Here is a 24267-nt window from a genome sequence, read left to right as displayed (position 1 = left end):
CTCTTTTGGCACTTTGGGGACGGGACCCTCACCTTGAAAACGCTCCTTTTTGGACAGAAGGCAGCTGGGGAAGGGGACTGCAGTGGCCTCTGTGGCTTCGTCTGCCTTCAGTCTCCCACAGTATGAATGCTGGTTGAGCTGCAGATTTCTTGCCCTGGGTGGGTTTTTAGATTTAGTATTAATTTAATCAGGAGCCCAGGATTTCTGCTTGGCATGCCAGGCTGGAGAGGGAGCATGGTACTTGCTGAAGGACAACCCCCCCATTCTCCTCCTGCTGTTGTTTTTTCAGTCCTGGCACCCAGGGCTCCCTCCTGCCAGCAATAGCAAGCAGTGGGGCTGCACATACTTGAAGACAGCCCTGATTTTCTGTTCCTGGGAAATTCGAGTGATGGCCATCTCTATCAGCACTCGAGGGGCGACTGTGCTGCCAGCATCCTCTGTGATGGCCTGGGCTGCAAGACAGCACTGTCACCTTGCTGCCACCAGCACAGATTGCTGCAGGCTCCAAACCCTGGGTCTGATTTCCCTGCTCTGCTACCTTGAGGCAGATTTGGAAGATTATCTGCTGTTTTTTCTCAGTGGAGTTATCTTTGCAGACCATCAGCTGTCTCCCACTTCAGTGTTGCATAATCTGCTGGCCAAGTTTAAAAAAAGATCTTGTATCAAATGTGTTTTAACTCTGGGTTGCCTTCAGGCTTCTCCACTCTTTCACATAGCCTTGAGAGTCTATTTATGTCCTCTAGTACATGGTTTAATTTAAGTGTTAGGGCTCAATTCCCCTTCTATAAAGTGTATCCCCCCTTTCCTGTCCATCCCCCCAAGGATACTGGTCTTTCCTGGAGACGGATGACTGAAACTTCTCCCTGTGCTTTCACTGCACTTTTTGCATGCCTGCCTTTCAGCTTTAAAATAAAATTTTTAAAACTGTGTATTTGAAGCCTGAAAAGGGGGTCCATCGGGGATTAATTATCCTGAATTAAGCAAGACACATGCAGCTTTTTTTGTAGAAAATAGATACTGCCTCCTGGGGCTGATGCCATGCTCACCTCCGCTTGTTTGAGGACAGGGTGGGAGACCCCCTGTTCCCAGCTTGCTGACCCCCCACCTCCTGCATCCTAATCATCCCATCCCTCCGAAAGGCACATGCTCCACCCTTCCAGCAGCACCATCTTGGGTTTACCTGGAGGAGCTGCAGTTTGGACAAATCCTTCAACATCTCAGCTCCTGACCACCTTGGGGAGGGCTCTTGCTCCCCAAGGTCACCAGTATTCCACCCAGTGCTCCTGGCACACACCTGGCACCTGTGTAGCAGGAGCCAGGCTGGGCACCGATAGCTTCTGCATCTGCAGCAGTGATGTCTGTGCTGAAGGAATGATGTCTTGGGAGATCTATGAAGAAGGAAGTCATCAATGCATCTACTACCTGGGCTTCTCTGCTCTTTGAAGTCTTACAGGACAAGTCTGTCACCGTGTCCTGCTGCCTTCTCTTGCTACCCCCACCGTTGTCTCAGCCAGGGAACATGGCGCTGTAGCCCGAGGTGATGGGGGTTTACTGGTGCCTTCTCCAAAGATGAGAAGGCCATCTTGAGGAGCATCTTCCAAAGCAAAGCTTCAGAATTGGTCACTCAAGGATCCAGACTAAATGGAGGAGCCACACGTGCTGGTCTCCCCTGTTTGCAGCATCCATCCCCTCATGACCAAGGAGCTCAAGTGGCTCCTTGCTGCTTTCCCCAAAAGCACATTGAGAGCCATCCAGCCCGCTGGCAACGTCCTGCCTGGCTGATGAGTATCTTCCTGGTCAACTGGAGAGGGAGACCAGATGTGATCTCCCCATGGTCATGTTTTGTTGTTCATTTTGGCCAACTGTACACATGACAGAGGTCACGAAGACACCAGACCTGGTCTCAAAGAGGCCAGATTGTGTCCAAGGTGGTTTGCAATAGCTGGTCAGACCTGAAGGTGACTTCGGGAAGCTCTGGCCAGTCTGATCGTGTCATTTTCAGCCCTCCACCAGGACTAACTCAGGTGTCCAGGTCTACATAAGGTGTTCTCATCTCCTGGCTCAAGTCCCTCCTCTTGGTGCAACAGTTCTGGAGGGTAGGGTGGGAGGAAGAACTGGTTGTGCTGTGTAGCGGGTTGTATTTCTTTACCACTGAACCATAAATACTAGGAATGAGGTTAGGGAGGGAGGAGCAGCAGCAGCAGCAGCCTGGAAGATGGCCATGATCATAAAAGTGCCGTTTGATGCTCACTCTGTTACTCTGCTGTGGGCTGGGCCAGCTGAAGCTGCGTGTCCCGCACTGGGAGCTGTGGTTATGAGGGGATGGTGTAAGGAGGAGGGTATGGGTTTGAGCATAACCAAGCTCCCCTCATCGTGAGCCCAGAGCAAAATTCATGAGGGGATGGTGCCCCAGTTTAGGAAGTGAACTGCAAGCGCAGTAAGAAATTTGCCTTGAGCTGGAGAAAGCTTAAAGATTTATTACGGTCTGAGCATGTATCCTGCCAAATCTTTGCATTATGAAGAAATGGGGCTTTTTAGAGCAGCAGGTGCTGCCAGCAGCATCTGGTTGTTTTTAATTTTTTTAGGAGGAAGATGGCTATTTGTAAAAGGCTTTGCGCAAAGAGATGGGGCCTGAGGAACACTTGGTGACCACCAGGCACTGTAAGCACTGTTCTGTGGCTGAAAATTAGGGTAATGGAGGCGTCCATGGAGCCCAGGGCTGCCACTCGCCCTGCCAGACCCTGCCTGCCAGGTTGGCAGCACCGGTGTGGTGTGCCCAGCAGCTGACCATCTTCCCTGCTCTGTGGGCTGAAAGCCACCTCCGAGGAGGTGCTGGAGCCCTGCCAAGAACATCCTATGGCATCGGGAGAAGGAAGACTTTTCCTTCTCAGGGCCCTGAACTATGCTGTGGAGCTTGGGGTTACAGCCCAGCACAGTGAGCGGCCAGAGCAGAGAGGGAGTGGCTACACCAGCCCACCTTGCCCACTGTTGTTGCTGCCCTGAGCTGGTTCAGCCCTTCCATTAAGACCCCACATGGCATTTCCCGATGTGCCCTTTGCAGCCATGCAGCCCCCCACGGCTCTGCCTGTGCTCCCTCCCTCTGCCTGTGCCAAGTGTTTGCTTTCGGTCTTGCTTTTGCAGATGTTTTGAAGTCACGGCTACCCTTGCTCTTCCAAGCAGGATGCTGTCTTTCAATTTTAAGCCTCTTCTTGCTCCGACTAGCTCACGGGCACTGCCTCGGTATAGGTGCATGAGTGAGCTGTGAGTTTTGCTCAGGATGAGAGGCCAGCAAAGCTTGGTGCTTTTGCAGGAAGTCTGTGCTGCTCAACTTGAAGCAGGACGGCTAGGGCAGGATAACCGCCAGCTGCCCCATAGCCGAGGGCAGGATGGGGGTCACTCAGGAGTGCTGAGAGCAGCCCAAACAGTGCAGCTGTGGCTGTGCAGAGCAACCCAAAACATACAGCTTGTGCAGGAAGGGAGGTGGAGAGATCCCTGAGCATCCCTGCTCTGCGTGCAGCGCTGTGCAGTGGTAGCCAGGCTTTGTTGGAAAGCTCTGCAGCCGTGACTGTGTGGTGCAGCACCCTGTCAGGGCTGAGTTAGACTGCAGCAGCGAGGGCTCACTGCTCCTAGGCTGCCACCTTCCCACAGCCTGTGCCCCAGCTACCTATGGAGGGGTGTGTGCCCCACAAGCCACTCGGCATGGCCCTACCGAACCTTGGACACCCAGAAAGGAGAGCTTCACACCCTTCTCGGGCCTTTTCCCTTCCTCCAGCTGGAGAGGCAAGGGATGTGGATGAGCCAGCCCGTTCCTGTCTGTGTTGCAGGGCAGAGCCGGGGCCCAGCATGGAGGATATATGTTGTATCTCTCCCAGTCTGAGCTGGTAGAGCTGTGGGGCTGCCGGGCTCAGGACCAAGTGTCTCCCTGCTAATGGCGTGTGCTTTTGCTGTTCCTGGCCAGGTGAACACGGCCATGCATGAGGCCAAGCTGATGGAGGAGTGTGACGAGCTCATGGAGATCATCCGCCAGCGCAAGCAGGTCATTGCTGTCAAGATCAAGGAGACAAAGGTAAGGAGGGCCAGCTTGTGTGTCTGCAGTTCGAGGGTCCCCCTCTGCACCCTGGGGGTGGCTGCTGCAGGGTCTGCCTTTCCTCTCTGGGCACAGCCCAGCAGTTCTGCAGACCATGATGCTGGGATGTCCAAGCCACGTGCAGAGAAGCTACTAGTGGTGTGTGTTGCCTTGCCCGTGAAGGAATTGCTTTGGGCAGCCATTGGTACACACAGCTTCATCTTCCTGATACTCCAAACTGTGTGCAAGTCCAGTGTCCCTCGCTGCTGCTGTCCCTAGGTCTCTTCCACTGAGGACAAGGCATGTGCTTGACATGGCTGGAGGAGGGAAGGCTTGTTGATTAGCATGACACATTGGTGCATTTGTTTGGATCAGTCCAGAGAGCTTCCTCGGGGCTTTTCTAACACTGCAGTGCTAATGTAATAATGTAGAATTATTATTGAAGGGCCATCTGAGCCCTGCACTGCAGATAAAAGAGAGGCTACACACTCTGCATTGCAGCATAGCCATAGGTGAGCTGGTTTCTCACCCTTTTCTTTAGGTGGGTGTTTGGACCCTTCCTCTATCAGTTCCAGGTGTTCTGGCTTTTCCCAGTGTTTTCCGTGTGATGGGGAAAGGCTGGAGGGATTGGCTGTAGCTCTGAGCAGTGCCCACAGGAGTTTACAGTGTTCGTGCACAAGCCCTTTGCCTTTCTGACTGAGCTTGAACATGCATTAGGTTCAGCTCTGCATCCATGACAGTGCTGATAGCTAAGCCAGAGAGGAGCATCGCTCCAGATACAGATTTTTTTTGCAAGCAAAGGTTTGGGAGTGGATTGCACTGTGTGTATATGCAAGAGAGCCAGCCAGTGTGACTCTCGGACACCCTCGGCAGGAGTGGAAGCTTTGAAATGCCTGCTTTTATCCCAACCATTTCAGGGAACATATTTTATGTAACGGTGCCTTCTGCTGGTCCATCTGTCTGTCTGCCTCTCACTTCCCACCCTCTCCCCCTAACATCTTTTGACCGTGTTGTCCAGTTTCAGCCGTACTTGGCAGGGATCTGGAAGGCTCAAAGATGTTATTTTCCTACAAATTGGCAGCTGGGTAAAGGAGAGAGGCCCTGATTAGTGCCCAAAACCACCAGCAGAAGCAATGCTCATCTGCTTATAAGTTGCCAGGGTAGGAGCAGCAATCTTGTGCCTACATAGCTACAAAATCAGCACCAAAACCAGTGGAAGGTGGATGTGGGGACAGTACTGGCAGTACTGGGGAGGGGACTGGGTTTGGTTTCCAGAGTTACCTGGAAACTGGAATAAGCTTCTTTGCTGGTGAAATCAGGCTGGAGATGGAAACATGTGGGTTTGCAGCACTGCAGTGCCCTTCTGTAGCCCCCTGTGCTGCCAGCACTGGCTGTGGGAAGGCTGGGCAGGTTTCCTCCATTGCTTTCAACACCTCTGAGCAACAATTTCCAAGTGTGAACAGGAAGCAGCCTTTCCGAGGAACCCCAGCCGCAAACATTGGAATGTTTAAAAAGCTCCAAACACAAAAGAAGGGAGGATATGCCAGAGACTGTGGCTGGTTTGAAGCACTCTGACTGTGGAGTGAAAAATACTGCTTTCCTGCTGAATTGCCACTTGGTTTTCCATTTGTTCTGGGCTGTTTTTCCTGACAAATGGCCCAGCGGATGCATGGAGCAGCCTGATCACAGTGGTACACTGTGTTGGAAAGAGTGGCAGCCTTGTGCCTGAGAAAGAAAGTTTATGGATGCAAAAATGCCCAGACAGCGGTTTGTCTCCAGCCAGAGTGCAGTTCTGGGAGGAATCAACTGCTCCGTCCCAGGGCTGCTTTGGTAGCTGTGAGATGGAGCTCCTCTGCCTCCACAAGGCAGCAAGAGATGTAAGGACCAGAGCAGCAGCCTGAGGTTTGTGCTTGGTTGTGGGTGAGAGCAAGGGATGCCATGTGAGGGTGTGTGGAGGATGATGCCTGCTATGCTCCTGGACAATGCACTTTTGATGTAAGGAAGCCAGGCCTAGCCTTTAGGTATCTTTTATTCCAGTAATCCTAAAAAAAGGCTCTTCCTGGATGCATTACACACATGACTTTGGAAACCCATGAGAGATTAGATACTGAGGAGCCCAGTGCAGCTCCAAGCTGGGCTCACACTTGCAGGGCTCAGGTTTGTGCTCTGCTGGGGCTTGGGTACCACCCCATGGTGAACATGGCATCGAGGCGGTGGGGGTACGTGGGAAGGACCCAGGAGACAGTGAAAATCATCAGGAGTATGTGAGAGGAAGTGCGGGAGGGAAGCAGGCGGCTGGGCTGCCCTGAAGAGCACTCCGCCACGGTGTGGATCTGGCCGGCGGATGCCAGCAGCTGTGTCACCTGCTTGGGGCACTGCAGGTGCTGGTGTCACAGCCCAGCGCAGCTGGCCTCAGGCCAGGACATCTGCAGTTCCTTCTCTCTTAGCCAAACCAGAGGCTTTGCCTGGGATTAATGCTGCAGGCTGTGGTCATTGCAGGGTTGTGGCTGAGGAGAGCTGGGTCTGGACACGTCAGCAGCTCCTGGGAGTGATCGTGGCAAGGTCAGGGGATCTCCTGCCTCTCCCTGCCTGAGGCTGACAGCTACACCAAGTCCTCCCTCAAAACAAAAGTCATCTTATTTCTCTTTTTAATGCTCCTTTTAATAATTTTTTTCTGACAATTCTGGTCATAAAATGAACTATCCATTGGCCCATTAGGCCCCAGCAGGAGAATTGCTTCCTTGTGCAAATAGACATTTTGAGCTGTGCCCGCCCACTGCTAGCAAAGATGAGCCCATGCTTCTCCCCACTAAATGCTGCCAGGGCACAGCTTGCTGCTCCCTGCCCTGTCCCCCCTACACCATGTCCCAGGATGCTCCGTGGGGTGGCAGCGCTCCCCATCCCCTAGTCTTGGTGCTGGGGCACTGGGGGTTGCATTGCTCCTGACCAGCCTGAGGGGATCCCCCCAGACTGCAGGGCTCTGGGTGGACATGTCCCTTGTTGCACTTTCTGTCCTGGGTCTGTGCCACTTGTCTAACCCAGTTGTCTGGATGTCATTCGTCCAAGCCAACACCTTCTTGCTCACTAATAAGTTTGCTGGTGCACCGGGAAGTGAGAATGACATGAGAAGCAAATGGCAATGGCTATGGAATGATCCATGCCATTGTTTAGATGCTGTATTGCTGTCTTTGTTCATCCATATGTTATTTGTGGGCCAGCCAACCCCTGCTCTTTGCATGGCTTCCCCCAGACCTCCCCAGACTCTGGCGTGGGGACAGGATGGGTCTCCATGGGAGGTGGGAAGTGCAGAAGGGCAGCTTGCCAAGGGGCAAGGCAGTCACATTTTCAGCCCTAGCTTGCTGGGAAGAGGCCCAGGAGAGTTTGAGTTTAGGGGTGATTTCTGCTTATTGCGTATCAGTAGGGGAAAGCACCACCCAGCTTCCTTGGCCCTTTGAAGGTGGTACAGTCAGGTGCCAGCTCTGCTGCCTTAAGGGAGAGGTTAGCTATTTGGTCCCACCACTAAGACTGTGGGCTTTGGGTTTATCTCAGACTTGATGTACCCTGAGCACCTGCCCTGTAGGCTCAGCAGGCTGCCAGCCTTAATTACAGAAGAGTCCAGCAGCAGCGACTGCAAACGCTCAGCAGGACACACAGAGGAGAACTGGGGCTCTTAGCACCCCCACTGTCAAGTAAAGGACCAGTGGAACTGGGAGAGGCTTAAACAAAACTGAACTCCCCTCTGTTGTCTGCTGGCCGGGAGACCTTGGAGCTATGCTGGAGGGAGGAGACCTGGGCAGGCTGGAGGACTGGGCCCATGTGGGCCTCGTGAAGTTCAACAAGGCCAAGTGCAAGGTTTGGGGCAACCCCCAGTATCAGTACAGGCTGGAGGATTAAGGGATTGAGAGCAGCCCTTCAAAGAAGGACTTGGGGATGCTGGTGGATGGAAAACTGGACATCAGTTGGCCACGTGTGCTCGCAGCCCAGAAAGCCAGCCATGTCCTGGGTCCATCACCAGCAGCATCAGCAGCAGGTCAAGGTAGGGGTTTCTCCCCCTGTACTCTACTCTGGTGAGACCCCCCCGGAGCACTGCGTCCAGCTCTGGGGTCCCCAGCACGGGAGGACATGGACCTGTTGGAGCGGGTCCTGAGGAGGCCGCAGGAATGGTCCGAGGGCTGAGCCCCTCTGCTAGGAAGAAAGGCTGAGAGCTGGGGTTGTTCAGCCTGGAGAAGAGAAGGCTCCGGGGAGACCTTATTGCTGCCTTTTGATATATAAAGGGGACTCCTAGGAAAGATGGAGAGATACTTTTTACCAAGGCTTGTAGCGACAGAACAAAGGACAATGTTTTTAAACTGAATGAGGGTAGGGATAGGTTGTACATAAAGAAGAAATCCTTTATGATGAGGGTGGTGAGACACTGGAGCAGATTGTCCAGAGAAGATGTGGATACCCCTTCCCTGGCAGTGTTCTAAGTCAGGTTGGATGGAGCTTTGAGCAACTTCTAGTGAAACATGTCCTGCCCATGGCAGGAGGACTGGACTAGATGGTCTTCAAAGGTCCCTCCCAACCCAAACCTGTCTGTGAATCCGTGTTTGCACACAAACTCAAGCCCAGTGGGAATTGTGGGGGGATGCTGCCAGGGCTGCAGGGTGCGAGAACAGGTTTCACAGGACAATTCCAGGAGCGTTGGGTGTGTGGCAGCTTGCAGGGCCCTGCCGGGAGTGTTTTTGAATTCACAACGTTATCAGCTATTGCTGTAATTCAAACTACATGTGAGTGCTAAGTCAACAGTGAGTCAGAGCCTGTGGCTTCTTGCTGCGGTGAGGTCAGGCCACATGTCTGGTTCTGATAAGAAATCCAACTGTCATGCAGTGTAACAAACACTACCTGCTTTGTCTAGTTCTGCTCCTGGCCATCAGTATGACAGCCCTACGCGTGGCTGTGCACCTTGGAGCTGGCCAGCCTCTGCGGGGAGAGTGGAGTGATTAAACTGGTGACATGCTCTGCTGCCTCCTTCTCTCTCCCCGTCTCCTCTGTCTGCTCCCATTGTCCAGCTGCCTCTGGGCCATGGTCAGCCCCATCCGGGATCTTGGTGGATGCCACAGTGGGTGTAGGGATATGCTGCATCCCAGCATCATACTGCAGAGATGTGGTGCTGGGAGCTAATGTCCTCCAAAAGCCTGGGAGAAGGAAGAGGGAGAATGTGCAGGGTTCCCTTGTACCTTTGTCACCTAACAGCTCTGCTGCCTCTGCTGACAGGTGACAGCGGCCTGGCCACACATTGTCACCTCCCAGGTTTAACCTGAGCTTCCTTGCTGCTTTTTTGGAGCCAGCATGAGGCTGGCTGGGGGGACAGTAAATCTCACGGGATGGGTGCCAGGGTCTGGTACGTGTTTTTGCCAAATGGGTAGAGCAGGCAGGTACCAAGAACATCCTCACCTCTGATGGGTGATATCCTCACCTGTGCTGGCAAAGCTTCCCAAGGGATGTCTCACCCTGGGTGCCTTTGCAGAGCTCATGGCATTGGCTGAAGGATGCCCAAGTGTCCTCACCTTGCTGGTAGTTCACCCCAAGGTCCCCTCCTGCCTCATCCTGGTGTGCTGCTCCATGGCTGGCACTGGAGTGGGTGCAGCCAGGTGAGTGCTGTGTGGGTCATGCAGGACTCCATCAGCTGGCACCCAGCCATGGCATGGGGTGCAATGGAAACCCTTAGGTGTTTGGGGAGAATGCAGTCATGGGTTTTTCTTAACTCGAGGTGCTCAGAGCCCATCAGTTGGCTTTTCACTCTTGGTCTTGTTCATTTTGATCTCCTGCAGGATCCAGGGGCTGCAGCAGGACACCCGCTGCTGTGCAAGGGGAGTAGGGCCCTGCTGTCAGCCCAGGGATTAGCACACTACTTAATTGTATATGCACTGACAGTGCTGACACCTCGAAAGAGCAGCTCAAGCAGCCTCCCGTCCCCTCCGGGAGCTCCTGCTTTTTGCTTCCCGATGGATTTTCAAACTCCAGATGGAGGGGGGGAAATGCGTGTGTGGATTGACAGCGTGCTGCAGGGCAGCAGTGGGGAGCAAGGAGCTGCCATGCGAGGTGCTCCAGGAGCCACTGTCATGACAGCTTCGGGAGGCTTGCAAATACCCCACTCCTTCGTTAAAGAAAGAAAACAAGGAAATGATGTGAAAGCGTGTGAACTAGCAGCACATGACCTGGCTGCTCCCTTTGGAGGTGGGCTGGGAGAGTGGTCCGTGGTCGTATGCAGCAGAGAAGACACGGCTAAATCTCTGCCGTTGCATTCTCACAGGATGAGTCCAGCATGATGCTTGGTGGCAAGTGCCTGCTAAATAAGTGAGAGGACATGGTGTTTCTGTGTTGGTACCACAGGCGTGCTCCTGGAGGACCACTTGTTTCATTTTAAGATACATTTGTGCAGTGCCGTTCAGAAGAGCCTCATGTGGGATGCGGCTGCGGAGCACAGGACAGAGGTCTGAAGTGAGATTTATCCTTTCAGAATCTGATGTTTTAGGTATCCCAGCCCAGTTCCATCTCCTGAAATTTGCTTTCCTCTCCCCTAGGTGTCTGCAGGGTCCTTCGCTGCAGATGCACACAGCAGCAGGGCAGTGGGAATTTATATTTCATTAGCAAGTGCCTCATTGCCTGTCTCAGGATGCCTTTCTGGATACAGAATTACTTCCAGCTTGGCTGCCAATGCAATTCCCTCTGTGCTGATTTCCTCCTTCTGTGTCTTTACTGGTGCCGGTGTAGGACCCAGGACTGCTTCTCCCAAATCAAAATATTGTCCCTGGCATGAGCAAAGTGTCAGATAGCCAGAGCAGTGGTACAGCAGGTTTTAAACACATAGTGTTGACCTCAGCCACCTCCAGCTCCAGGCTTTCCAGAGCTCCCCTGTGTTCCCAGCTTAAATAGGAGAACTACCCCAAAAATCTGTGTTGGCTCCTATGTAACCTCTCTTTTCCCTCTGAACTGGCTCACATTTGAGTTTTCCCATTTACAGCATGAAGCTGTCTGGTCTCTGACAAGCCCCCATCGCTTCTGGATTTCCAGCCCTTCACCCCCACCCAGTGCCATCCGTGCTCTTTGGGAGATGAAGGGATGCTGCAGGGGCTGAGCCCCAGGGTGACTGAATTTTACCTGGGTGCAGTCTGACGTGAAGTTGTCACCAGGAGTGGCTGTATGGGAGTGTGTGTGTGTTCATACAGAGACAGGAGGGAAAGAAGGGGGTTACATCTTGTAATTATTTTGTTGACAGAGCCATAGGCCTTAATTCAGTAGGCCTTATGGAAATACGACTATCGCAGTCCACACGCAGCTTCAGGGGTGACCAGGGGCTTGTGCCTGCCTTTCCTTTAGCTTCACCCTGGCTGCATGGAGGAGGTGGGAGGTTCAAAGGGGCTTTCCCTTGTGCTCCTGCACAGTGTTGCCCTGAGACATGGAGATTTTGCCTAAGAAATAACATTTCTTCTGATTCCTTTGCTCCCCTCACTGCTGCTGAGCACTGATACTTTGCAGAAGAGAGAAGAGGTGCCATCAAACCTCTTCTCTTTGTTTATTCCTTAATGGCTTGTTCAGTGCTGTCTTAAGCCATCAGTAATACCTTACACAGAGCTTTGCAGGGAAAGTGTCAGAGGTGCTTTTCCCTGGAGTCACTTTACATCCCCTTTTGAACAGTGGCTGGGCCAGTTCTGAGCTTCTGCTGGACGTGGCAGAGCCCTGACCCCTGGACCCAAGCACAGGCTGGATGGGGCTCATGGGACACCGGTGTGGTCAGAACAGAGCTCATTTGAGCCACGTGCCCTATTTTTGGGTGTAAACTGGTGCCTGGGCTGTTTTTTCAGCTCCTGCTTCTCTGTGTTGTGGGTAACTCTCCTGTCTTGTCTTACTGCAGCACCTCACCTTTAATTGCAAAACGATTTGTGGCTACAAATATGATGTTTTCCAGCAGCTCTGCTGGGGCTGAGCCAGCATGAGGTTTCCTTTCCCTGTGCTGAATTGCTTTGCAGGAGCGTTCATCTCCCAGCCAAATCTACCGAGAGCCAGCACAGGGGGGATGACATTCCATTTGCAGGGAAGGAGTGGAGAGACGATGCATCTCTCTCCTGCTTTGATCACGTGTGGGACCCTTAGAGCAGTGTGGAGGCTTTTCCCTGGGGCTTTCCCATCTGCAAGCAAAATATGGAAAGTGCCTTGCTGCTCTCCCTTCCCAGAGCCTTTGGGGACATTTCTGTGCTGTTTCACTGCTCCTTGCAGCCCCTGGCTTAGGATGTTTCTTCTGGGCTTTGCAATGTATGTTCTGGCTCCTGAGCACCTTTGCTTCCCTCTGCTCCTCTCGCAGGTGATGAAGCTGCGGAAGCTGGCCCAGCAGGTTGCTAACTGCCGGCAGTGTCTTGAGCGCTCGACGGTCCTCATCAACCAGGCAGAGCACATCCTGAAGGAGAACGACCACGCACGGTTCCTGCAGACAGCCAGGAACGTGGCCGAGAGGTGGGCTGGCACGCGTCGCTCAGGACACCAGTGGGATGTTGCTGGTTGCAGCTCCCTGCCCAGGGATGCCCCATCCTCCTCCCTGCAGACTTTCAGTGTGCTGCTCTCAAATAAACACCACGGTCAGGGGTGTCACTGGTTCCTGTCCCTTGCAGGACAGGAGTTGCATGGCAGGTCCTAACAAAGCTGAACTGTGGGAGCAAACATCATTCCCTTGGTGGAAAAGTGGTGGAAATGCCAATCCAAAGGGAACTCAGGGGGAAGTCGGGGCTGGGACCCCCCAAGGATGGAGCCTCCCTCCACCTCTCTGGGGACCTGTCCCAAGGCTGGGCCACCCTCCTGGGGCAGAAGCAGTGGTTAGTAGGTGCAAGCCATTTTCCCGATTGCATGTAATGTCACCGCGAAGGCTGCTCACACCCTTTTAATCCCCCACCTCGCCGCTGCTGGGTGTCGGGAGCAGCATGCACCCTGATGCGTATTGATGGTCTCTTCTTTTCTTTCAGGGTCGCCATGGCAACTGCATCCTCTCAAGTTCTGATACCAGATATCAATTTTAACGATGCCTTTGAAAACTTTGCTTTAGATTTTTCCAGAGAAAAGAAGCTGCTGGAGGGGCTGGATTATCTAACTGGTGAGTGCACAGCCGTTCTCCCCACTGCCTGTGCCCCTCATCTTCCCTGCAGCCATCCTCCCCTGTGCCCCACCAAGGGCTGGCAGGTGTATTTCAAAGCAAACTAGATTGCTACTCGTCCTCACCAATAAGAAGTGCCTGGTCAGCTGTGGCAGAGCAGAGGCTGTGCTGTCACCAGGACAGTGAATGTGTCCCTGCCCTCGTGTTGTACTCTGCCTCTCCTGGAGTGCAGGTGGAAGAGTTCACAAAGCACATCAAAAATGATGGCCTCCATGACCTGGGGAGGAGGCTGATGCCTATAAGGATCCGGCTGGGCAGATTACAGGGAGGGAACAGTGAATTAACAAATTATTGAACTTCTAATGCACTGTAATGCTTTAGCATTTCCTTTTACTGCCCTTTTTGTGGGTCTGTTGGTGATAAGTTATGAACTACTCTGGGAAAAGACCTTGCTGGGCCTCTTGGTGCTGCCTTTAGCACAGGCTAAATGCTGCTCCTGCCCTTGTCCGGGGTGATGCAGAGTGTCTGGGAGCAGCCCTGCCACAATCAACTGCTGCTGGACCAAGCTGTGTGCTGGAAAATCAGAGGGAGGGATGAAAGCTCCAGAGAAGTGAGGGCATTGTAACTCACCCAAATCCGATTTTCTTCATCATGAAGCAAATCATCTAGCAATGAAAGATTAACAACAAACATGTGTCTGGAACAGCTATGGGACAAAATACTTAAGCGCAACCAGTGCCAAGAAATAGGTAGATTTTGAAGTGGCTTCTCAGTTTGTTTCAGGGTGGGGGTGTTAGATCTGATGGAGGTAGCAGCAAAACCCCATCATTTTGGCACACCTGAAAACACACTGGCCCCTGGATATTTTTTTATTGCACTAAAAAGTTTAGTTAAGTGAGAAACACAATGACAGATAAAATAAGACAGTGTTGAGAGACTCTGCTCCCTGCACGAGCCCATCTTTATCCTTAAGGGAGCAAAAAAGCCCTAGGTATATGGAAAGAAAGCACAAACTTACCAAAGTATGTTATCTATGATCTCCCACAGCGCCGAACCCGCCGTCTGTCCGAGAGGAGCTTTGCACAGCCTCCCACGACACGATCACTGTCCACTGGATCTCAGAGGACGAGTTCAGCGTCAGCTCCTACGAGCTGCAGTACACCATCTTCACCGGCCAAGCCAACTTCATCAGTAAGTCACTGTGTGCTAGCTCAGTTTGGGTTCACTTCAGGAAGAAAAAGATTCTCTGGGAGAATCAACAGTTTAAAGGCTGGAAATTAGGGGAGAAAACTGCAACAAAGAATCCTCTGAGGACACTGCTTAGGGCTGTAATCAACATAATGGAGGACCCCCCCCATGCTGGGGGTCCATAACTGAATTGTTTTGCCCTGAACTTGGTGTCTGCCACCTCCAGCTTGGTGCATAAGAGGGTCTCATCTGTCTCACAGCCACCAGATCTGCACATCTCACACCACACCCTGGGATCGTACAGGCAGGGCAGCGCCGGCTGCTCTGTGGGCTGATAATTAAATGTGATTTATATACCCTCCATAACAATATTGAGGCATGTCTCCGGGTAATTCTTCCTGAATGTAACTGCCATACCTAATTTTTCCACACCACCACAAATTTGCTTGACAGGAATGGGATTTGAGGCCCGAGGAGGGCTCTTGCTGATGGGTCTGTGGTGGTACCTAATCACTTAGGCAGCACTGTGGTCAGACAGCAAGCAACCTGCGGCTCAGGCTCCAGCATCCAGCTCCTCTGGGAGAGCTTGGGCTTTATGGACTGCGTGATGCTCAGTGTATTTTCCATGCCATGATATCTTCCAGTGCACCAGGACAGTTTTATAGGGCTGAACCTGTCCCCAGGCTTGCCACAAGGTCAAGACAGCAACCTCTTAGATGCAGAGCTTCCTCCTGGGTATTTGTTATTTGATGAAGACTATGGTAGTTCTGGGGTTTTTAATATTACAGATATTTTAACAGTGCATTTAACAGCAAGCGTCACTGTTTGGAGAGGGAGGTAATGGGATCCAGAGACATCCACGCAATGGGTGTCTGGTTGTTTGCAAGGCACACTCAGAGGCGTCGTGTGTGTTCAGCCAGGGCGAGCAGGAGAAAGTGAGCTTGTCATTATGATGACTTTGAAGGGTTGCACTCTGCCCCTAGTCCTGCTGCCTGAGTGTGATGGAAAACAGAAGCAGTGAATGCAATGAGGAAGCAGAAGCGACAAAGGGAAAAGGAGGTGGTGGGAGAGACCTGTTGCAAATTACAGGGAGGTAGAACAGCTCTGGCAAAGCATTGTTTTCTGCCAGCAACCTCCTGCCACTCTTCCAAATATCAGGACCTTAAAAACCAGAGTTGTCCTCCAAGGGCATCCTGGCCACGTGCAGGGGCTCTGGTGTACCATTGCGCATCAGCATCACCATTAGTTGAGGGGTTTGTGCCCAGGAGAATTCCTGCCAGCCCCTCGAAGCACTGTGCCAGTGCCAAACGTGGTCTGAGGATGCAAAACAATGTTGGGCCCAGCAAAGCTGGGCTGCCTGGGGCAGGCTCTGCCTGCAGGCCTGCTGAGGCTTCAGGTGGTTGTACCTACCCCTTCAAACCGCCACATCTGACAGCAGGGCTGGAGTTTTGCTCTAATATTAGCCAGGCAGAATTCATCAGACATCCCAAATCAGCTGAAGGCTTGAAGATAAAATGAGCCAGAAATTACCTGGGGATTAAAACAAAAGGAATGTGCCTTTTAGGGATGTCTATTTAATTTCCTCCCCCTGAATCTAAATTGATCAAGAGAAACTTAGACTCTGAGCTTTCTAGCACTGTGGCTTATCATTTGGGAGAGCTAGTAAACTGCAGGTTGAAAAAGCCAGGGCTGGAAAATGTGACCCCACCAACGACAGATTCGTCACATCTGCAGGAGTCATTTCATCTTCCATCTTGTTTGTTGTCAAGAAGGTTTATTTGAAAAAACGAAAAAGCTGGCTTGATTGTCCTCACAGGAAAGGGGGTTCTTTGGGTTTCCACAGAGGTGCAGAGGGAGGAGAAGAGCACTTCAGCCATTACGCCAAGGACTGTTTGCCAGGCTCAGCAAACAGCTGGTTTGTTCCTTTCGGTGCCTGGTGAGTCCTTGAGGTATCAGAAATACCTACATGTTACGATTTCTCATAACACTGCCTTTTTTAAAAAATCAGAGGGGGTTTGCCTTCTGGAGGAAATGTGGACTGTGTTATAGGAGAGAGTCCAGGGAAATTGCTTGTTTCAAATAAGAAAAAAATATGGATGTTGTAATGGGAGAACAAAAATAGCACTTCCAGCTTGGCTGTCCTGAAGTAGTGCTTTGGAAGAGCACAGCATCCCCACAACATGGCTCGTGCAAGAAAATTTTATTCCTGGTTTTCCTTAGTAGCACTTACCATTGTAGGAAGTACTGACAAAATGCTTCAGAGTGAACTTTTTTGGCTGGTGTCAGTTTATCTCACTGGTCAGGAAGACATAGGTTCTGGAAGCACAGTGTCGTGGCACAGGAAGGCTGTTAAGTGCACTTTAAAATATGCAGGAAGCTGCCAGAGAAAGTTACTGCTTTCAACTTTCGAAGCTGATTAAACTTGCATCCCCAGCCTTTGCCCTCATTTTGAAAAACAAGATGATTTATTTCCTCTCAGCCAGAGGTTAGCTGTGAGTACCTAGCGCTACAGCAACTAGATTTGCCTGCTCAGATTTCCTCTGCTCCACCAGCCACAACATGCTGTTTCCAGTGGTTTATTCTTCTCTGAAAGCCTGGGAGAGCTCAGCAACCTCTCTGACTCTGTTCTTAGATGCCACCACTTTCCATCTCTCCTGCACCTGCCAACTGAGGAACAAACATGGCCTGTGCTGGTATCACTGAATTGTTCAGCTGGGGAGGGGGACCTGAAGGTCTCTGCACCAACTTTTCATAAGCTGGGCTGACTTAGAGCTCGGTCAGATTGCTCAGGTCTTGCTTCTTGAGCACTGACCATCTCCGAGGATGGAGAATCCCCAGCTTTTAGGGTCCTGCTCTAGAGCTTTCCCATCCTCAGCTAGATGAAATTTTTCCTTATCTAAACAGATTTCCCCCACTGCAACTTGTGCCCTTAAGCTGGGGCTGTGCTGGCACCCCTCTGGGAAGGGTCTGGCTCCCACCTCTGCCCGTACACCACTTGGAGCACATGGCTTGGACTCTGATCCATTGAGGGGCTTGGGAGTTAGTCACCTACCCACTTTGGGGGTCTGTGTGGGTTTGACACAGGGGTTAGGAAGGTGGGGGCTATGGAAGCCACAGGGGTGATGAACAGCAGGGGCAGCTCTGGAAGAAAGCCCAGAGGAGCACACGTCAGGAGTGCCTTCCTTGGCTGTCTTTGGTAGCTCTTCATAAAAGGAGTAAAGAAAACATCAGCTAACATCTCAGAGGAGAAAATGAATAATATATTGTTACTTGAAATAACACAGTCAAGTCTGGGTGATGAGAGTGTTTGAGTCCTGGCTGAACTCATGCATGAAGAGACACTGGAAATAGTGTGCTAGGGCTCACCTAGCCAGAACACAAGGAGGCTTCCCATGAAAGGAAATACCTTCTCAAAGAGCACACAGTTGGCCTATGGAAACCATCCCCTTCATGCTTTCTTTAAAGCCAAGAGCTTGGCTGGAGTCAGACATTTTTATGGATGACGAAAGCTGCAATAAAAAGGATTTTTTTTAAGCTTTGGCAAGGATAGAAGCCCCCAGTCTTCAAGGCCAACCCCTTCTTGGTTGTTTTGGGAAAGAAACCTGTTTGGGAAGCCAGATCATTCCTGGACTGTTGTCTCTCAACCACCTTGTGCTTTCTGATGAAGGATCCAAAGCTGGTCCTTGTCTGCAGGGAGATAACACCTACCAGTGCTTGACTGAAAGCTGTGTGCTCCGATGAAAGCAGCTCTGCGTGTAGGATGCAACTGGTATCACATCTGTTTTATTTTCTACTTCAAATAACACTGCTCTGCTCCCCTAGGCCATTTCCACGTATATTTTAAACCAAATCCAGGCTGACAATGACTGCAACCTGCCCTTGTCCTCCGGCTGAGCAAGCCATCAGAGATAAATGAACACCCCAATGTAAGCCTTAAAAGAGAAGGTGTGGAGTGTTTTCCAGGCTCCTGCCTTCCAGCCGTGCACACGTATGATGGTGATAGGAGGCTAAAAACCCTCCTCCGGTCACCCTTAATTCACAACCCACTCCTCACGTATCATCTTGCCCTTCGCCTCCAGACCCGCTGGATCCGAGAAACCTCCCAGCTGCTGCTTCTGAGCTTCCTCCTTATTCTTCTTTGGGTTTAAAGCAAGAGTCCCATGTTGCGATAGCTGCCCCAGAGCTGTTTTCTGAGAGCCCAGAACTGCTGTGTGCTACAGCGGGTGGTCCTGGGCACTCGCTGCCCCCAGCCCGTTGGTGCCTGCGTTGGAGGTTGCTCCTGAAACCCGCAGCATTGTTTTCCCCCAGCGCTGGCTGCTCAAGGTACTTGTGCAGTCTGTAGGTTATTCTCACCCGCTGTGCCAGTGGCAGTAACAGCATCTGTAGCACCATGTAGGGCTTTTCTCCTTTCCTGGAGCCCTATGCTATCCCACCTTAGATACAACACGGCATTTTCTGTACGTGCTTGGCCCTGCAGCTCTGGCAGCACAAACCACTGCAGCATTAAGTCTTAGCGCCTCCAAGGTCTTTGGGCTCTTAATTCCTTTCCATTTCCAGAAAGAGTTGAGGCTTCTGAATGTTTTCCAAGCATCCGGACCTTGATCCCTTCACTGGGAGCTGTAACTTTCTTTGAACCACGTTGCAGACCAGTCTACACAGGGAGCTGAAGCATCAGCGTCCCTTGGACATGGATTATTGCTTCCCACCCAGAGCACTGAGCGCTGTGCAGGAGAAGGATTAGGGTGTAAACGTGTCCCTTCCTGCTGCCAGCACTGCATATTGCAGTTCCCAGAGCAGCAGGGAGGTTGTCCTGCAGGAGCAAAGAAAGGACAGAGGATGATGGTGGGCACCACCTTCTCCTAGGCACTAGCAGTTGCCTGTGCCATCTGTCCTGGCTGGAAGGTACCACTGGTTTAATTCCTCTTTCTCTGCACCCTTTCCCTGTCACTTCCCAGGGTGGCATCTTGAGATGCCAGGGCCCCACCCCTGGCTTTGCCTCACCAGTCACTGACTTCATGTAATAATAAAAAAAAGGCTCTTTGAGTTGCTGGGGTTTATCACCAATGGAACTTTTCCTACAGGTGCTCTTAACTCCTAGGCAGGCAGTAAATCAGCCTGAGGGATAAGTGGTCAGTGAGCTCTGCGTTCGCAGCACATGGTCTTTGTGTTCTGTCCTTTCCTGTGAATAAATCTTTCCCTAACTCTCCTGTACCGCAGGTCTCTACAACTCCATGGACAGCTGGATGATTGTCCCCAACATCAAGCAGAACCACTACACCGTCCACGGGCTCCAGAGTGGCACCCGCTACATCTTCCTCGTCAAGGCCATAAACCAGGCGGGCAGCCGGAACAGTGAACCCGCCAGGCTCAAGACAAACAGTACGTGCCTGGGCACTCACCCTGTCTTGGTGGGTGGTGGGAGAGCGGCTCCATCAGCTCTCGAGCCCAAAGGGGTACAGCTGAGCTGCTCTCTGCGAGCCCAGAGTTGCTGGCAGGGTGATGGAGACCCCCGGGTTATTTAAATTATTTCACATGCCCATTTTACTCAGTGTCTCAGCTCCTTCCTGTGTCCTGCTACACCATACAGTGCCCGGGGCTCCCATCAGCTCTGTGCTTCTGTCAGCACCCATCCCTATGGGTCCCTGGGACAGCTAGAATTTCAGGAGATCACAAAGGTCCATCTTTCTGGTCACTTTACATCACTGGGCTTTTTGGAGCTGATGTATGGAGTTGTAGGGCAATTGTTGCTTGTGTGTGGCTTTGCTGACAGAGGACTGCAATTCTGGGGCACCAGAAGGAGACTGAAAAATGTCTGTGTGGTAGTAGATGGGGCTTTACAGCCACACATGAAGCAGAGAAGAAGTTGCACTTCACATCACCCTGGGGACAGCCAAGGAGGGCTAAATATGTTTAGGGAAATCAGAGTGCGCTTCAATCAAAAATCAGAGAGTAGCAGAGGCGGAGCCATCCTGGCAAGGAGGGGGTTTCTTGTTTGCAGTGGGAGGAGGGAAGCCTTTTCCCGTTGAAAATAAGTTGGCTCCCCAGGCTTCTGCTCACAGCTGCTTGGTCCGTGGCTGTGTGTCTCAGATGCTCATTGAGATGTCTCTGCCCGGCCCCGGAGAGTGCAACCCTCCCTTTGTTTCCTTTCCCAACATTGCAATTGCTCCTGCTTTGACTAGGCTTTTGAGATGATTTATCGCCTCCACCTCCTCATTTTCTCTGTGCGACTTTAAACCAAATGAAATTAAGTAAAGGCAGTATAGTGGTGGGACTGGAGGGGAGCTGCTGAGAAGCAAACTCCTATCCAGTTCTGCCTTGTTTATTAAAAATGTATCCCTCCTGCAGTTGCTGTTTTTAAGTGCTTCCTCATGCTTTGAAAGGTGCTCGCTCTGGAAATAAGAAATGAGTGGCTTGACAAGCCGAGAGCAATGCTGTGACAGAGCAGCGCAGGGGGGAGCGAGGGCGGTTTGCTTCAGTAGCTGCTCCCAGGGGATGGGGCTAACTCTTTTGTTTTTTTAACTGTCAGTCATCAGAGATGCCAGCATGCTGCTGAGAGCTCCTCTTCGGAGATGAACTTGATTTATTAGATTAAATAAAAACCCAATCAAGTTTTGAACTCCCCTTGTTGCAGGGATGTATCCGCAGCAGCTTCTTGCATGTTTAAAATCTCAAACAAGCCTCACCTGAAGCACTGCACAAATTATTATGGATGACCATATGGATGCCAGGATCTCCTTCCACACAACTGAATGACCAAGGAATTAGTCCCAGTGCCTCATGCTTGGGTGATGGGAAGGAGGCACATGGCTTTAATGGGCACGCATCCCTCTCTACTGCTGGTTCGGTGTTTATTTGTAGCCCATGAAAAGTGTTTAGGGAAACTTCTGTATTTCTGAGTGTTTGATTTAGCAATATATACATATATTATTTATATGTTTGCTTTCTGTGGTCAGCCTCGATGTACAAGGGCTTCTTTGGGGTGTTAGCTGCTCATCATCAGGGGTGGTGCTGGCTGAAGGTGCCACCGCTTTGTGCTGCATCCCCAGCACATCCGTGCTGCCAGTTTCTCCTGTCTGTGTTTGTTGTTATGTGGCAACAGGGTTTTCTCCTTTTCAAGTGGATGATTAGAAGATAGTGCACACTTTTCAGCTGCTGTAACCTTGGTGGAAATATCAGCAGCTCAACAAGGAGATGGGCCAATTAGCATATTTCACAGCCCTCTTTCTGCTTCTGAAGTGATGTTTGGAGAGATTCCTTCATCACCAGAAGATCAGTGTCAGGACATGTATTGATTTCTGCAGCATCAGTGCTGTCAGTGCACACTAAATCTGTATTCCCAAACAGAAGAGCTTGGGGGAATAGTGTTGGTTTAGTGACAGAGAGAAACCTTCTTTCCTTTGCTGAGTCTGGGCCTCAGTAGGTCTTATTTATTAGCAAGTGTCCAAAAGGGGATGAAAGTACCAGAATACAGGGACAGTCCCAGCTCTGGTAGTAAATAAAGCGCAGGGAAGGTGGTTTTTACAGTCCTTGCCTTGACCATTGCAGACTGGTCTTGTTCTCACTCAACGTTTCTGTCTCTTCCTTGATAGATGCATCTCTTGGTGAGACCTCCTGGGTTGTACGGGGTGGCTCACATCTGCATCTCATCTGAAATGGCAGTCGGATCTCATCCGAAGGGCTGGGTTTGCTGCAGCACAAGTCTGCTGCCTGAGCGACAGTCTTCAAGGTCCCTGTTAGCACCATGTTAGTTGCAGATGCTTTCTGAGGAGTGGAATGATCCCTCAGCAAGTGGCACAACATGGGAGTCTGCTGGAAGATTCATAGGGTTGAATGAATTTATTGCTTCCCTGTGACTTGACAACTCAACATTACAGTCCGGCAGCTTTGCTTCCTTGAGGTGATGTCTGATGGGAGTACAGTAATCATTGCTGTCAAGCTCACTCTGTGAGGTGTCCTGTGGCCCACGGGGCAGCTGGCTGAGGGCTTATGGACCAGGTTGATAGCCCAGCTGCACCATCACAGGTCCACCAGGTTTTGTATGTGGGTACTTCGGCATATGAGCCACAGGTGGCATCTTAGATGTCTGGTCAGAGCAGGGACATTGCTGCTGTGGGCAGAGAGGAAGAAGAGAAGAGCAAGAAGGGCTGACTGTGTTACAGTGGTTCAGTTTGCTCTTTTTTCTGGGCAGACTGCAGTGAACATCTGCAATGAGGACAGAGCTCATTTCTTGAGCGTGGGAGTGCATATCCAACCCTGCCTTTCTCTCTGTAGCATGTTTTCAGCCAGACTATCTGCTCTGCTCTGCCCTGTGCTTTGCCCTCACAGTAGGAGGAGCAGGGCACGGGCTGGGCTGGTGCTGGACCAGCAGTACTGCAGCACCGAGCCACCCGACAGTGCGGGCTTGCTGCTCCTCATCCGTTCAGCTGAGTGTTGGAGGTGTTCTCTTCTGGGAGATCTTGGTCCATTTATTTCTCTAGCTTTTATGTAAACCAACATGCAGCCCTGTCTTGGCTGTCCCTCTGAATGGCTTTTTTGACACGCTGGAGCTGGCATGGTTAGCAGGACCTGCTGAGCTTCGCCATAATTGATTCCTTCCATGAAGCATCAAGAAAAGAAAATCTGATGGCGTAGCTGCCACATTAACAGCCCTTGTCCTGCAGACAGAGTACTGCTGAGGTATATAGAAAACTAAGTATTCATATCTGCAGCCACGATGAGTGAGCCTCATGTGCTCCTGCCTCCACGCCATCTTCCCTCGTGCACCTATTCCCTGGAGCAAGGGGAGCATCCAGAGCTGGTGCATCTGCTCATCTCAGTGGGTGGCAGAGGCCCTCTGAGGTCTGGGGGATCTGGGCAGATGCCAGGAGTCCTGCAGGCCAGCGGTGCAGGCTCCCACCAGCCAGCACCTCCCGTCCGCCCATGTCTGCCCATCTCCATTCCCGGCACACCACTGACCTGCTTAATTAACCTTGAACATTTTCCTAGCGGCAGCATTGGCCACCCCCTCCTCCCTCTTTGCTCCTGCACTCCCAAGGCCAGCCAGGATTTCCTCCTCTCTGCTCAGCTGCTGCAACACTCAAGACTTTCCTCGGAAGGGAAGTATAATTAAGCTGATAAACACCCCAGAGGGTGCAGCTTGCTGTGTCCAGCCCCGGAGCTGGCTGGTTTCCCACAGCTCTCAAGCCCCATGCAGGTGCCATGGATGAATAAGTGAAAGGCTATAGGGAATATTTCAGCAAGCTGAATTTGTGAGATAAAAGTTATCTGAGCGACTGGCCCAGGATGTATACGTTAATAAAAACTTGACGGGAGGAACCTCCATAACTCACAGCTCTCTGCCGGAGGGGGGGCTGGGGGCAGGCTGTAGAGGTGCAGTAACCTGAGAGCAATTACTGCAGAGGAGGGGCTGCATCCAGGGCTGCTATTGCTCCTGGTGCTCCACCAAGCCTGGTGGCCTTCAGCAGATGCCAACGTGCCCCAAGATGGGGACAAAGCCCTGCATTCCTGCAGATGGGAGGGAGACATGGATTTGCCCTCCCTCAAAAGAAGCAGCCTGTGGGAGTGAAGGCAGCCTCTCTTGAGGCAGAGCCACGCGTCAGCAGCACAGGGTAATGGGAGAGCAAATGGTGGGTGAAGCATCACCCTCTTCTTTGCCCCACTGGGCCCTTTGCTATCACAAAGCAGAGATGTATGTCCCTATGAGCTGGAGAACCTGCTGCTTGGCAGGGTTTCTCCTGGCAGCCTTCAATGCTGGGGTATGAATATAGGGTGAAATATAGTTTCCCCTGAGCTCCCTGCCCTCACAGGGTATTCCAGTGGCTTGCCAGGCCTTTGCAAACCTCCCCTGGAGACATCCCTGTCTCCTCTGCTTAGTCATGGTCCCCCTCTG

The 24267-nt window shown here is 51.7% G+C and overlaps 1 protein-coding gene across 2 annotated transcripts in view; it reads left to right on the top strand.

The window, feature by feature from the left end:
- Positions 1 to 24267, top strand: part of LOC113480126 (probable E3 ubiquitin-protein ligase MID2) — a 117469-nt gene that overhangs the window by 81327 nt on the left and 11875 nt on the right. For both annotated transcript variants that reach the window (XM_026848744.1, XM_026848743.1), the window contains exons 4-8: positions 3959 to 4066; positions 12411 to 12559; positions 13063 to 13190; positions 14238 to 14381; positions 19596 to 19757. In XM_026848744.1, coding sequence (XP_026704545.1) covers positions 3959 to 4066; positions 12411 to 12559; positions 13063 to 13190; positions 14238 to 14381; positions 19596 to 19757 — 691 coding nt within the window. The remainder of the gene's footprint in view (positions 1 to 3958; positions 4067 to 12410; positions 12560 to 13062; positions 13191 to 14237; positions 14382 to 19595; positions 19758 to 24267) is intronic.

This window comes from Athene cunicularia, assembly GCF_003259725.1.
Source record: "Athene cunicularia isolate RWA chromosome 4 unlocalized genomic scaffold, athCun1 chr4_part3, whole genome shotgun sequence".
Taxonomy (NCBI): domain Eukaryota; kingdom Metazoa; phylum Chordata; class Aves; order Strigiformes; family Strigidae; genus Athene; species Athene cunicularia.
The sequence above is the reverse complement of the archived record's forward strand: the minus strand, read 5'-3'. Positions and strand labels throughout refer to the sequence as shown.